General features: G+C 39.6%; 1 protein-coding gene across 1 annotated transcript in view; it reads left to right on the top strand.

Moving 5' to 3' along the window:
* The window catches only part of atp8b1 (ATPase phospholipid transporting 8B1), a 126,958-nt gene that overhangs the window by 45,032 nt on the left and 68,834 nt on the right, over nt 1-13,092 (top strand). Inside the window, exons 2-3 of the mRNA XM_039750466.1 lie at nt 3,199-3,391; nt 11,141-11,238. Coding sequence (XP_039606400.1) covers nt 3,217-3,391; nt 11,141-11,238 — 273 coding nt within the window. The 5' untranslated portion in view covers nt 3,199-3,216. The remainder of the gene's footprint in view (nt 1-3,198; nt 3,392-11,140; nt 11,239-13,092) is intronic.

Genomic DNA, 13,092 nt, shown 5'->3' with positions numbered 1-13,092 from the left:
TGGTGAAGCAACAGCCTCTCCATGATCTTCATCACATGTGACGTCAGAGCGACAGGCCAGAAGTCGTTCAGCTCACTAGGACGTGGTACTTTTGGGACTGGGGTGATGCAAGATGTTTTCCAAAGCCTCGGGACTCTCCCCTGTTCCAGGCTCAGGTTGAAGATGCACTGTAGAGGATTACCCAGCTCCAGTGCACAGTCTTTCAGCAGTCGTGGCGATACTCCATCTGGACCCGCTGCTTTGCTGGCACAAAGTCTCTTCAGCTCTCTGCTTACCTGGGCAGCTGTAATTGTGTGGGGATGTCTCTCCTATGCTGGTATCAGCAGAAGGATGGGTGGAGGGTGCAGTACTCCAAGGTAAGAGTGGGTTAGGGTGGTCAAACCTGTTGAAGTTGTTCATCTGGTTTGCTCTTTCCACGTCTCTCTCAGTGGTGGCTCCCCGCTTCGAACTGCAGCCAGTGATTATCTTCATCCCGTTCCACACTTCCTTCATGCTGTTATTCTGCAACTTCTGCTCTAGCTTTCTCCTGTACTGCTCCTTCGCCGCCCTGCGCTGTACTCGGAGTTCCTTCTGCACGCGCTTGAGTTCATGCCGATATTCGCCTTTAATGGCTCTTTTCTTCTGGTTCAAAAGGCCCTTGATGTCACTTGTAAGCCATGGCTTGTTGTTAGCATAGCAGCATAAGGTTCTTACTGGAACTACAATGTCCATACAGAAGTTGATGTAATCAGTAGTGCAGTCAACAACCTCATCAGTTTTCTCACTATTTGAACCTTGCAGGATATCCCAGTCTGTAGATCCAAAGCAGTCACTCAGGGCCTGCTCTGCCTCAGGAGACCACTTCTTGAATGAGCGTGTGGTTGTAGGTAGTGCCTTCACTCTTGGTTTGTAGTGAGGCTGAAGAAGAACCAAGTTATGATCTGCTTCCCCAAGCGCAGGCAGCGGGATGGCGCTGTATGCATCCTTAGCGTTTGCATACAGTAAATTGATAGTCCTATTTCCCTGGGTGTTACAAATCAACATACTGGGAGAAGGCAGGTAATGTTTTGTCCAGCGTCACATGGTTAAAGTCTCCAGCAATTGGCACAAGCGCCTCCGGGTGCTGCATTTGTAACTTAGCAACTGCAGAATGGATGATGTCACCCGCTATCTCTACGTTCGCCCGAGGAGGGATGTAAACAATAACAGCAATGACGTGACCAAACTCCCCGGGCAAGTGAGATTCACGAGATCTAACCTTAAGAGTCAATATTTCATTGTTTAAATGAAAAATAACGATTAATTAAAAAATCTATATTTTTATACAGGTCTAACTTTTTTTTTTTTCTAAGCATATGTTTGATAGTTTGTATATTTCGAAGTATTAATTTTTATTTTAACACTAGAATTACCAGAGCCTACGAAAAAACTCGTAATTCCGTCCCACCTTAAATCGCTTCTTAAATCCCTTCAAACCTCTCCGCCAGCGCCCTTTGTCTTCTAAATGTGCTGATAAAGAGAAGCTTGGAGCAGCCGGCTATTCCATCCCCCCACCAATTTAGAACGTGCACGAACTTCAGCTTGATTGAATATCTGGGAGTGAAGTGGAGTTTTAGAGTGGAAATAATAGATCGTTGTTTGGAACACACGCATTTCATGTCTGTTCCGTTTCTACAGTAATCTGTGTCAACACATTGTTAAAACAGAAACGTTTTTTATATTCTATTAGTAGATGACAAAATGTAGGCATAAACTATATAGTGTATGAAGCCTGAAGTCCAAATAGCAAAGAAACATTTGCTGTATGCTGTTTCTTTTGTACTCCAGGACATGCAGAGGAAAGAATGGTAAAAAGCAGTAACTTCGGCGCTATATGCAATCATCAGACACTCCCCATCTGCCCGTGTCGTTCAAACACAGGAACATATATTGGTGTAAAAGTATAACAAAAGTGCGCTTTTATTCAAGTGCACTTTTTCCATCGCCTTTTCCTGTAAGAAGCAATGTACACACTTCTCTCTATGCTGTGGTTTCTATTACACACCTGAAAGAAAGAGACAATACATGTGAAAATATCCAGCATACAGCAACATGCGGGGACTGGCAGGAACACTCAATAAAACTGAATAAAAAGAAAATCAGGTGGCGGTGAGATACGAAGATGGCAGCTTCGCCAGCGTCTGTGTGTCAGAACCCTTTTTTTGGTGCGTTAGTATGCATCGTGGTACAACGCAGAGCTATAGCGCGTCTTTAGTGAAAACAGCCGTGTCAGATGGGGTTGTATGGATTGATTCTAAACGCGACTGAGAGAATGGAAAGTGAATAAAAAAAAAAAAGCTAACCTTTACAAGGATCATAAATTGCACCGGCTGTTACAGACTGAAATCAAATGTATGCTTTTATTCTAAAATAGTAAGACTTAGAGCAGTTTACTTCTCAAAACGGAGGGGTGCAGGATCGAACTCGTGACCTCTTGATTCCCAAGCGGGGGCTGATTCTATTGAACCACGGAGGCAGTTACAATAAACTGCTGTCAATGTTGCATGTTAAGGCGGCTTTTTGTTTCTGCAGTTATATTTTTGAATAAAAGCGCAATTGTGTTATTCTTGTGAAAATGTTTCTTTGCTATTTGGACTTCAGGCTTCATACACTATATAGTTTATGCCTACATTTTATCATCTACTACTAGAATATAAAAAACGTTTCTGTTTTAACAATGTGTTGACACAGATTACTGTAGAAACGGAACAGACATGAAATGCGAGGTTTGAAGGGATTTAAGAAGCAGTTTAAGGTGGGACGGAATTACGAGTTTTTTCGTAGGCTCTTGTAATTCTAGTGTTAAAAGAACAGGCTTTCGCAAACGCTTGATTGCAGTTATTGCTGCTAAGGGTGGCCCAACCAGTTATTAGGTTCAGGGGTCAATTACTTTTTCACACAGGGCCATGTAGGTTTGGATTTTTTTCTCCCTAAATAATAAAAACCATCATTTAAAAACTGCATTTTGTGTTTACTTGTGTTATATTTGACTAATGGTTAAATGTGTTTGATGATCAAAAACATTTTGTGTGACAAACATGCAAAAGAATAAGAAATCAGGAAGGGGGCAAATAGTTTTTCACACCACTGTATACTTAAACAGTATGTAGCAAAGAACGTGTTTGTTTTCTTTTCTGGATTTTAGTAAATGTTTATAACAGTTCTGTTTTTCTTTTTTAGTGACCTTAACCTTTCTCAATGGAGCTTAACTCACGGCTGGGCTCAGTAGATTCATTAGACCCCAATGATGAAGATATGCCATATAGTGATGATGAAACGGAGGATGAATTGGAGAGTCCACTGCCAAGAACTGATGATGAGCAAAACCGCGTTAATCAGGAGACTGAAGACAATCGGGTTCCTAGTAAAAAAGGTATACTTGGATGAAATGAGTAGAGCTTATGGCTGCACAATTATACTAAATGTTGAAAGTAATAATATTGCATTCAGTTAAGTTCTTTTCAGTGATTGAGCTTTCCCAGTTATCAACTGCTCTAACCTACAAATATCAAGCATAGCACATTCACTAAACGCGAGTGCACTGGCATTTCCGAGGCACTTGTATCATATGACTAACTATGTGCTGAATACTGAATTTATTTTTAGTAGTTTCATCCCAAATAACATCTTTTAAAAAGTGTGCATACATTTATTTTCTGTTTGCGTCAGCTTAAAGAATTTAAGTAATGTTGAACCTGGATCACCAGAATTTTAAGTAGGAGAATGAAGAGAATCATCTATAATCTGGAAATACCTTGTTTTCAGACTCTCACTTTGTAAAATGTTAAACCACATTGAAGTCCCATTAACTTTTAGGTCTGTCAAACATAACATTACCTGTTTATGCTAACTCGTCGGTATGCAAGAGGCTATCAAAAGTTAAATCAGATAATAGTAGTCATTTTTTGTTTTATTTATCAAAACTCATGGCTCCCATTAAAACTGCCCAATGAAGGGCTTAAAAATGATCAACAGTGAGGGTAAGAAAAGTCATCCCCTCTGCAATTCTTCTTCTGAAGTTGCATTTCCTTTATTCAAAAAATGCCTGGCTGAGTAGAACAATGGAAGCATGATAGTTTATTTTATTGATGAGCAATTTAAGATGAAAAGCAGTTGCTGGCAACCATGCCTCTCTTAAATTAATGCACCTTCCCTTAGGATACTTTCCTCAAGAAGAGCAGGGACACACCTATTCAAGGACTGAATCTAGTAGCAATGTGTTACTAATCTACTTTTGAGCTTTTAATATGTTCATGTTGTTACTTTGTTTGTTTCCACCCTGCCTGCACTCTTTTTTTCACCTCTCTTCCACAATCCCCATTACTCTGTACTGTTGATCCCAAGTATTTAAACTCATCCACCTTCGCCAACTCTACTCCCTGCATCCTCACCATTCCATTGATCTCCCTCTTATTTACACACACGTATTCTGTCTTGTTCCTACTGTCCTTCATTCCTCTCCTCTAGAGCATATCTCCACCTCTCCAGGGTCTCCTCAACTTGCTCCCTACTATCGCTACAGATCACAATGTCACCAGCAAGCATTATAGTCCACCGGGACTCCTGTCTAATCTCAACCTGTCCATCACCATTGAAAATAAGAAAGGCCTCAGAACCGATCCCTAATGTAATCCCACCTCTAACTCGAATGCGTCCGTCACTCCTACCGCAGACCTCACCACTGTCACACTTCCCTCGTATATATCCTGTACAACTGTTACGTACTTCTCTGCCACTCCTGACTTCCTCATATAATACCACAGCTCCTCTTGAGGCACACTGTCATATGCTTTTTCCAGGTCCACAAAGATGCAATGCAACTCTTTCTGGCCTTCTTTAAACTTCTCCATCAACATCCTCAGAGCAAAAATTTCATCTGTGGTACTCTTTCTTGGCATGAAACCAAACTGCTGCTCACTAATCATTACCTCACTTCTTAACCTAGCTTCCACTACTCTTTCCCATAACTTCATGCTGTGGCTCATCAATTTTATTCCCCTGTGGTTGCTGCAGTCCTGCACATACCCCTTATTCGGCACCAGTGCACTCCTCTGGCATCCTCTCACTTTCCAAATTCAATTAACAATCTGGTTAAAAATGCCACTGCCATTTCTCCTAAACACCTCCATGCTTCCATAGGTATGTCGTCTGGACCAACAGCCTTTCCATTTTTCATCCTCTTCATAGCTGTCCTTACTTCCTCCTTGCTATTCCGTTGGACTTTCTGATTCACTGTCTCTACATCATCCAACCTTTTCTCTCTCGTTCTCTTCATTCATCAGCCTCTCAAAGTACTCTTTCCATCTGCTCAGCACACTCCTCGCTTGTGAGTACATTTCCATCTTTATCCTTTAACATCCTAACCTGCTGCACATCTTTCCCAGCTTGGTCCCTCTGTGTAGCCCACCGGTCCTTTTTTCCCTCCTTAGTGTCCAACCTGTCATACAACTCATCATATGCCTTTTCTTTAGCCTTCGCCATCTCTCTCTTCACCTTGCGCCTTATCTCCTTGTACTCTTGTCTACTTTCTGCATCTCTCTGACTATCCCTCATCTTCTTTGCCATCCTCTTCCTCTGTATACTCTCCTGTATTTCCTCATTCCACCACCAGGTTTCTCTTTCCTCTTTCCAGATGCCACGTCAAGCACCCTTCTTGCTGTCACCCTTACTACATCTGCTGTAGTTTCCCAGCTGTCTGGTAACTCTTCATGTTTATCAGTGCCTGTCTCACCTCCTTCTTAAACTCAACCTTGTAGTCTTCCTTTTTCAGAATCCACCATTTGATCCTTGGTTCTGCCCTCACTCTCTTCCTCTTCTTGATCTCCAATGTCATCCTACAGACTACCATCCTATGCTGCTTAACTACACTTTTCCCTGCCACCACTTTGCAGTCATAAATCTCCTTCTGATCAACTCTTCTGCATAGGATATAATCTACCTGGGTGCTCCCCCACTCTTGTATGTAACCCTATGTTCCTCCTTCTTAAAGTACGTATACGTATTCACCACAGCCATGTCCATCCTTTTGGCAAAATCCACTATCCTCTGACCTTCTTCATTCCTCTCCTTGACACCATACCTACCCATCACCTCCTCGTCTCCACTGTTCCCTTCACCAACATACCCATTAAAATTCGCTCCAATCACCACTTTCTGTCCCTTGGGTACACTGTTCATCACTTCATCCAACTCACTCCAAAAATCTTTTCTCACCCATTGCACACCCAACTTGCGGTGCATATGCACTAACAACATTCATTATCACACCTCTAATTTCCAGCTTCATAATCATTACTCTGTCTGACACTCTTTTCACCTCAGTGACGATGTCGGTTCTGGCTCCACACTCCCATTGCTGTTGGAAGCACTTGAACCCAACACCGTCGATAATGAAACCGAGTGAGCTAGTCAGTGAAGGCAAATAATTGAGCATCTGAGCAAGGGGATGGTTAAAAGTGAAACAGTGCTTTTATTAAAAACAGTCCATCAAAACAAAAGTGTCCACAAATAAATAGTGCAGTGTTTCCAAGTTCAAATAAATAAATAAATAAATAATCCATTAAAAGAACACGTGGAGGTTAAAAATCAATAGAAAAAACAATCCTTTCAAACAAGAGGTCAAATCTTCTTTAGGAAGCAATCTTTAAAACAATAACAAATCCGGTGCATCGTTTCTATTAGCGTCTCACCTGCTTATCCCGTTAGGGCTTAGCAGCAGGCAAGACGCCCTCTGCAGCTGCCCTTCTCTACACTTTTCACGAGACTGGAGACCTCCCGATCCCTGGCTCCGGTATGGCACTCATCCCAGTCCCCGAGACTTGATGTCCACCAATGACCAGGACGCACACATTGGGGACTCCACCACCAAGCCTCCCGACTTCCGCTGCCTTTCCCCGGCCTCCTGCGGCTCGTCGCTTTCCTCTAGGCACTCCCGCTACCTGGTCACTCAGCAACATCAACTCAAACGTCTGGGTGTTGGCCTAACACCCAGCTTCTTTACAGCTGCCCTCGATCGCGCGCTCAACACACGCACGCACCGCCTGCTTCCTCGCTCCCTGTAACCTCCGTTCCCTTTTCCTTTCTTCTCTTTTCTCCTCTCTCCATTTTTTTTTACCCCCTCAACCGACTCGTGCTTCTTTATAAATAACCAGGGGCCATCACAGCTGTAGCATTAGCCACGGGAGCAATCACGAATGTGGGCAGTTCCTCACCTGTGCACACGGTGAGAAACACCCACATCGACGACTGCCCCGCGGCTCGCCACAACATCGCCCCCCCTCACGAAGCCGCCTCGGGTGCAGTGATTTAAAAATGGCCTTTGCTCAGTGAGCTGTGGACCCGCTATACCACAACCTCCAAAACACTCTTGACATACTGTTCCTTCAGAATAACCGCTACTCCATTTCTCCTCCCATCCACACCATGATAGAACAGTTTGAATCCACCTCCGACCCACCTTATCTTATTCCCCTTCCATTTTGTCTGTCACACGCACAATATATCAACCTTCCTTCTCTCCATCATATCTGCTAACTCTCTCCCCTTACCAGTCATACTGCCAACATTCAAAGTTCCTACCCTGAGTTACACTCTTTTACTTTCCTCCTCTCCTCCTGCCTCTGGACACATCTTCTCCCTCTTCTTTGGCCAATAGTAGCCCCAATTTCTGCCACCACCCTGTTGGCTAACAGTACTGGTGGCGGTCGTTGTTAACCCGGGGCTCAACTGATCCGGTATGGAAATTTGTAGTATTGTCCACATTTTGCATACACATGCAACATTTGTTTTCTTAATGCAGCAGAACCCCAATTTAACATTTCCATATTTAACATTTTCCCAACATTTTACATTTTTCAATGGGGTGTAGTGGTAATGTCTGATGTTTGAAAAGTAGCTTTGCTCCTTTTTTCTTTTTAAAAAAAAAAATTGGCATACTTATTTTCAAAGATTTGTAAATCAGTTATTTACTGTATTAAAAAAGTGATTGAATTTTTATTGTAAGTATGTTATCTTAATTGGGGGAAACATTAGTACAAACTAATTTAATTCTCAAATCTAGCATTTACCAATTAACTTTTAAGTATTTTTTCTGCAAAATTGAGGTTCTATCGTATAGTGTGCGTGCGTTTGTGAGTGAAAAAAGAGCAAGGTGTATAATTCATTGAGATCATTACTTTTAATTGTAATTGCACCATGCAGTCCCTACATTGATGGATTGAAGGCAGTACCCCACATAACCATCATCATCAAATTCTTTCATATGAAGGATTGAAATCCATGAAGACTGATTTAGATAATTTATTTTAGGTAGAATGCTGAGAGGGGGCTGGGCCGTCTCTTGGCCTAGGAACCCCTGCAGATTTTTTTTTTTTTTTTTAACTTTCGGTCTGTCTGTAGGTTTTTTTTTGTTTGTTTTTTTTTCTCTTTCTTCTTCCTCCCTCCCTCCCTTCCCTGTTGTCCTGGCCATCTGACCTTATTTTATTCTTTGCTACTCAGCATTGCATAATCTTACTTTTGTTTTGTATAAACGTTTCTTTGTTGTAAAGCCCTTTGAGCTACACCATTTGTATTTTAAATGAGTTTCCTGGCATATTACCAGAATATTAAGGTTCATATAAAAGTACATTAGTCACCATTTGTTAATTGGCATACAATTTTCTGTAAACTATTATACACATCAGATATGCTAACTATCGATTGGCTGATCATTTTTGTAGTTTTTACCTTTTGAAGGTAGTTTATACTGTACTTTTTTTAAAATGCTTGGTTGTAGAGTTTTCAAATGTATTAAAATATCATTAAGTATTAATTGTAACATTTTTACAATTGTTCCAATACTTATTTTTCATCTTTTCTATTTTATAGCCTATATTGTGACTTCCTGTTCATTCTGGTTTGTAACAGTTGAGCCCTGTAAGGTACCAATGGACATGGTTTGAGTTGCAACATCTTTTCTTATAGGATTTTTTTCTAAATTGTGGAAACATCAGTCAATTTAAGCTTGTAAACTGTTGCATTCTAAGTAGAGATATGACATTTGCGTTCTGTTCTACAGATTAAAATGCTTTTTTGTATTGGTTAAAAATGTAATTCAGGGACAGGGATCTGCCAATTTACCTTTTACTTTTTTTTCTGAACTGGGAGCAACAGTCGGTGAAAATTAGGACTCTTGTCACTCTCAATATGTTGTAATTATACAAAGTGTGCTGCCAATGTGTGTTCTTTTACTTTTATTGAGTGTAGTTTTAAAATTATACTACTTCACATTTATTCTGTAATGTAAGGAACTATAAACTTTTCAGAGCTCAATTGCATTAACGGTGGCATTATTCCTGTGTGCTCATATAGTTGGTGTATTAGAATAGGATTTGAATTGTAGGATGGTCATTAAAGTGAAAGTTGATTGGATTTGACTGGCTGTGATAGCCACATTATGAGTGGTGTCTGTGTGAATGCAGCATTGTATTGCATTTTTGTTTGAGCTATATTTAGGAAGGCTTGGCTCGGCGCAGCAATGATTGTGAATTGATACATTTTTTTTCCCCAATTGATGACAGTCCAGTTTTGTTTACGTTTTCCTCAGTTAAGGAAGTAGTTGGATGGAGCGAACAAAGCTAGATTACATTTTAACAATACATGTATGATCACTCTATATCCAAACCAATATAATGAAAGAAGTAAATGACAACAAAATATTGCCTGTGTTGAACCACATTATTAAAGAGGGCCAGTACTATACTTTATTAAATGTATGCAGTTGGTGTGTGAATGGTGAAGTATGTTAAAAAAGATGTAGTTGCTTTTTGTAGGAAACCCTACCACTCCAAGTATCCTTCTCTGAGAATTCAAGCAATAAGACTGAATAAAGAAAATAAGTAGGTTTGAGAACATCCTTAAATGTTGTCTGTCTTTTCATTCTAATCACGCTTTTTGCCCCCAGATCTAAATTACATGTAATATGCCAGATGCACCGAGAGTGAACATATGTGTGTATGTACATACAAGGTAGGCTCACAGTTTGTGGATGGTTGATCCCTCACATGTGCTAAATGTTGCCATAGGCCTGAATGTGCTTAATTACTGTAGATTTATTTTTGGATAAATGGATGAAACCACTGCCGCCTTTGTAGTAATTCTCTAATACCTATATATGCTATTCACAACACATTAAACATGCTGTAAACATTTCTGTTTCATAAGTAATCTTAATGTGTGTTATACATAGAGTTGCTTCTTGAGTAGTCTTTACAATTCTGCTAGTTCATTTCCTACATTTCCATTTTCCTGCTGCCAACTGCTGGTGAAAGTAGTAGAGGTACATTACAATAACAATGTATTGTATATCTTGTATAGCCCAAAATCACACAATGCCTCAAATGGTGTTTGACAAGGCCCTGTTTTTTGACAGCCCAACCAGCTTTTACTCCATAAGAAGACCAAAGAAACACAACCAAAAAAAGTTGCATTTTCCAGAAACTGTCAGCAATTTGTCTTCCACCAGGGTTTGCTGCTTCTTATTCAGCTCCTTGTATGTGTGAAAGAATATTCATTCAACTGGAAAGCAATGTATTTAATGGGAGGTTCAGCCCAAAGAACAGTCCCAAAATGTTTGAATTATTGTACTTAATAAATTTGTTTCCAACTTCAGTTGTGTTCATTGTATAGTAGGACCCAAACAGTGGTCTTTGTTCTGTTAAGTAGCAAAACTTTGTGTTTTGTTCTTCCCTCCATTGTTTGATTCATTAAACAACTTTATTTTGGTTCTGCATATTATGGGTTTGACATGTTAATTTTACACTGTGCCCATGTTCTGATTTCTTCCAGGGTTGAGAAGTTATTTCTCTCTCTCGTTTGATTTCACTAATTAATGTTAGTTGCTAAAGGAAATATTTAGAACTGATGTTGAAGCAATGGGCATTGGCATTATTTGAAATGTGAATTGTTAATTTATTGTAAATATCTCTGGCAAGAAATGTGAAAAATACTGCTCCAGTTAAAAATGTTAAACATAATATTTGTGAAACTCCCAGGAGTTAACTTGGCTTAATTTGTATGATTTTTTTTTTTTTTGATGAATTAAATAAACCTGTTTGTACAATGATGAATCTGTTTTTTGTTTCAGATGGAAATTGGAAAGTAAAGGCTAATGACAGAAATTTTCTTGAACTGCCAGAATTTAAGAAAAAACACCTCTTCTGTTTTAAGAAGAGCAAATATGCGGTAAAACTGTTTATTTTTTACATTTTATTTTATTATCCTGTCCTTAAACACAAATTTGAAGATCAGACTATATATAAATTATTAAAATTGGAAAAATATTTTTATGTAAATGTTACCACTGATATTTAAGGTACCCAGAAGAAAAGTTTCAATAGACTCGGGCTGCTTACTTTCGGAGCTCCACTCCATTGAGGAGGTTGTCGCTTTATACTATATATCAGTGATAACACCTGGTTACACAATGATTAAGATTAGTGTTAGGGGACAGTTATCTGACACAAGTCAAATAAACTTAGAGACAAACAGTACAATTCAATCGGCTGTCCAGCGGAGCTGCAGAGGTCTGCAGCTGGAGCCATTGCAAAACTTGAAGCTATTTAAACCTTGGCCATTTATTCAGTTTTGGTGGCACTTGGCCAGTTCTTTCACACTCTTAACCCTAAAATATATGTAGCACATTTTGTTCATGTGTATTAGCTTTAAATTGCGTCACATTTTAGTAAAACCTATGTTTCATACTTTTTGGTAAAATGGTGTAGCTGTGACACATCTAGGCACAAATGAGAGCTGCACATAAAATGTGTGAAATTGCTGTGACATGTAGTTAGCCATGCCCTGTGATTGCAGCTCTGAGGAGGTAAACAAGGCATGGCTAACCAGGAGAAGGTCAGTGGAATGAAGGTCATGCCTTTGATATCTGTCAAGTGGCCTGAGAGTATCTAGTTGTTCGCCAGATTAATTGGAGGAATTTGCTGACTATAAATTGACATAGTCTGTCCACCTCTGCTTAAGGCCTCTACCACCCTCATCAGGATAAATGTAGTGAATTAACTGGTCACCAAATGCTTGACTTCATCTTGCAGACTTCTTAACTTTCCCTCCTTGCTCTGCTTTCTTACTATATTTAACAAATTCTGTTCTCCCATTCTACACTATCTATAATTTTGTTTCTCCATTAAATTATTTCAAGTAACACGTTCTGATTTTATTATGTTAAAAGAGGAATGTTATGTTTGACTTTTCAGAATCTTTACCTATGTTTCTCAATGTTACCTAGGTTATATTGCAAGATATCACTGTAAGCTTTAATTTGCAATCATCTGAGCAAGCAACCTATAGTTAGTTATGTCAGAGTTAAGAAGTTTCACCATAGATGTCTTGGTCTGGCTACAAAAGACCAGTGGTTATTTGAAATCGAACTAGGGATCTGACAGGAAGAAAACAATCCATGGTATAAATACATATTCTCCTTTGTCAGATCCCCTTAAGATCTTGGCCACTTGCTCTGACCGTGACGCTGACCTGCTTTGGTTGGACAGTCACTCACCTTTAACCGCTCAACTTTAAAATTAGTCTCTGACACTGTAGAAGAGAGATTTAAACATGACAGCATAAACATATCAGATTCACCAAGTACTCTCCTCCATTGTATTGAGGTGCCATATACCCTGTGTTCCAAGTTCAACTATCTTAGTTATCCTCCAGGTTTTGTGAACATTTGTACAGCTTTTTTTGAGTGGTGCTGGAACAAACATACTGTATATACTGACAAACACATCCTCCAAGTCATCTATATTTATGTTGATATTTTTGTTTTTCTAATCTTTTTCTGAGAATTATTTCAAAAGTCTCCTATAAGTTTAAATTGGGAGATTGATATGATATAGATAGATAGATACTTTATTAATCCCAAGGGGAAATTCACATAATCCAGCAGCAGTATACTAATACAAAGAAACAATATTAAATTAAATAGTAAAATTTACTCCCCCGGGTGGAATTGAAGAGTCGCATAGTGTGGGGGAGGAACGATCTCCTCAGTCTGTCAGTGGAGCAAGACAGTGACAAAAGTCT

The sequence above is a fragment of the Polypterus senegalus genome, chromosome 4 (genome assembly GCF_016835505.1).
Source record: "Polypterus senegalus isolate Bchr_013 chromosome 4, ASM1683550v1, whole genome shotgun sequence".
NCBI classification, from domain to species: domain Eukaryota; kingdom Metazoa; phylum Chordata; class Cladistia; order Polypteriformes; family Polypteridae; genus Polypterus; species Polypterus senegalus.
Note: the sequence above shows the minus strand (reverse complement) of the source record. Positions and strands in the feature narration are given on the sequence as shown.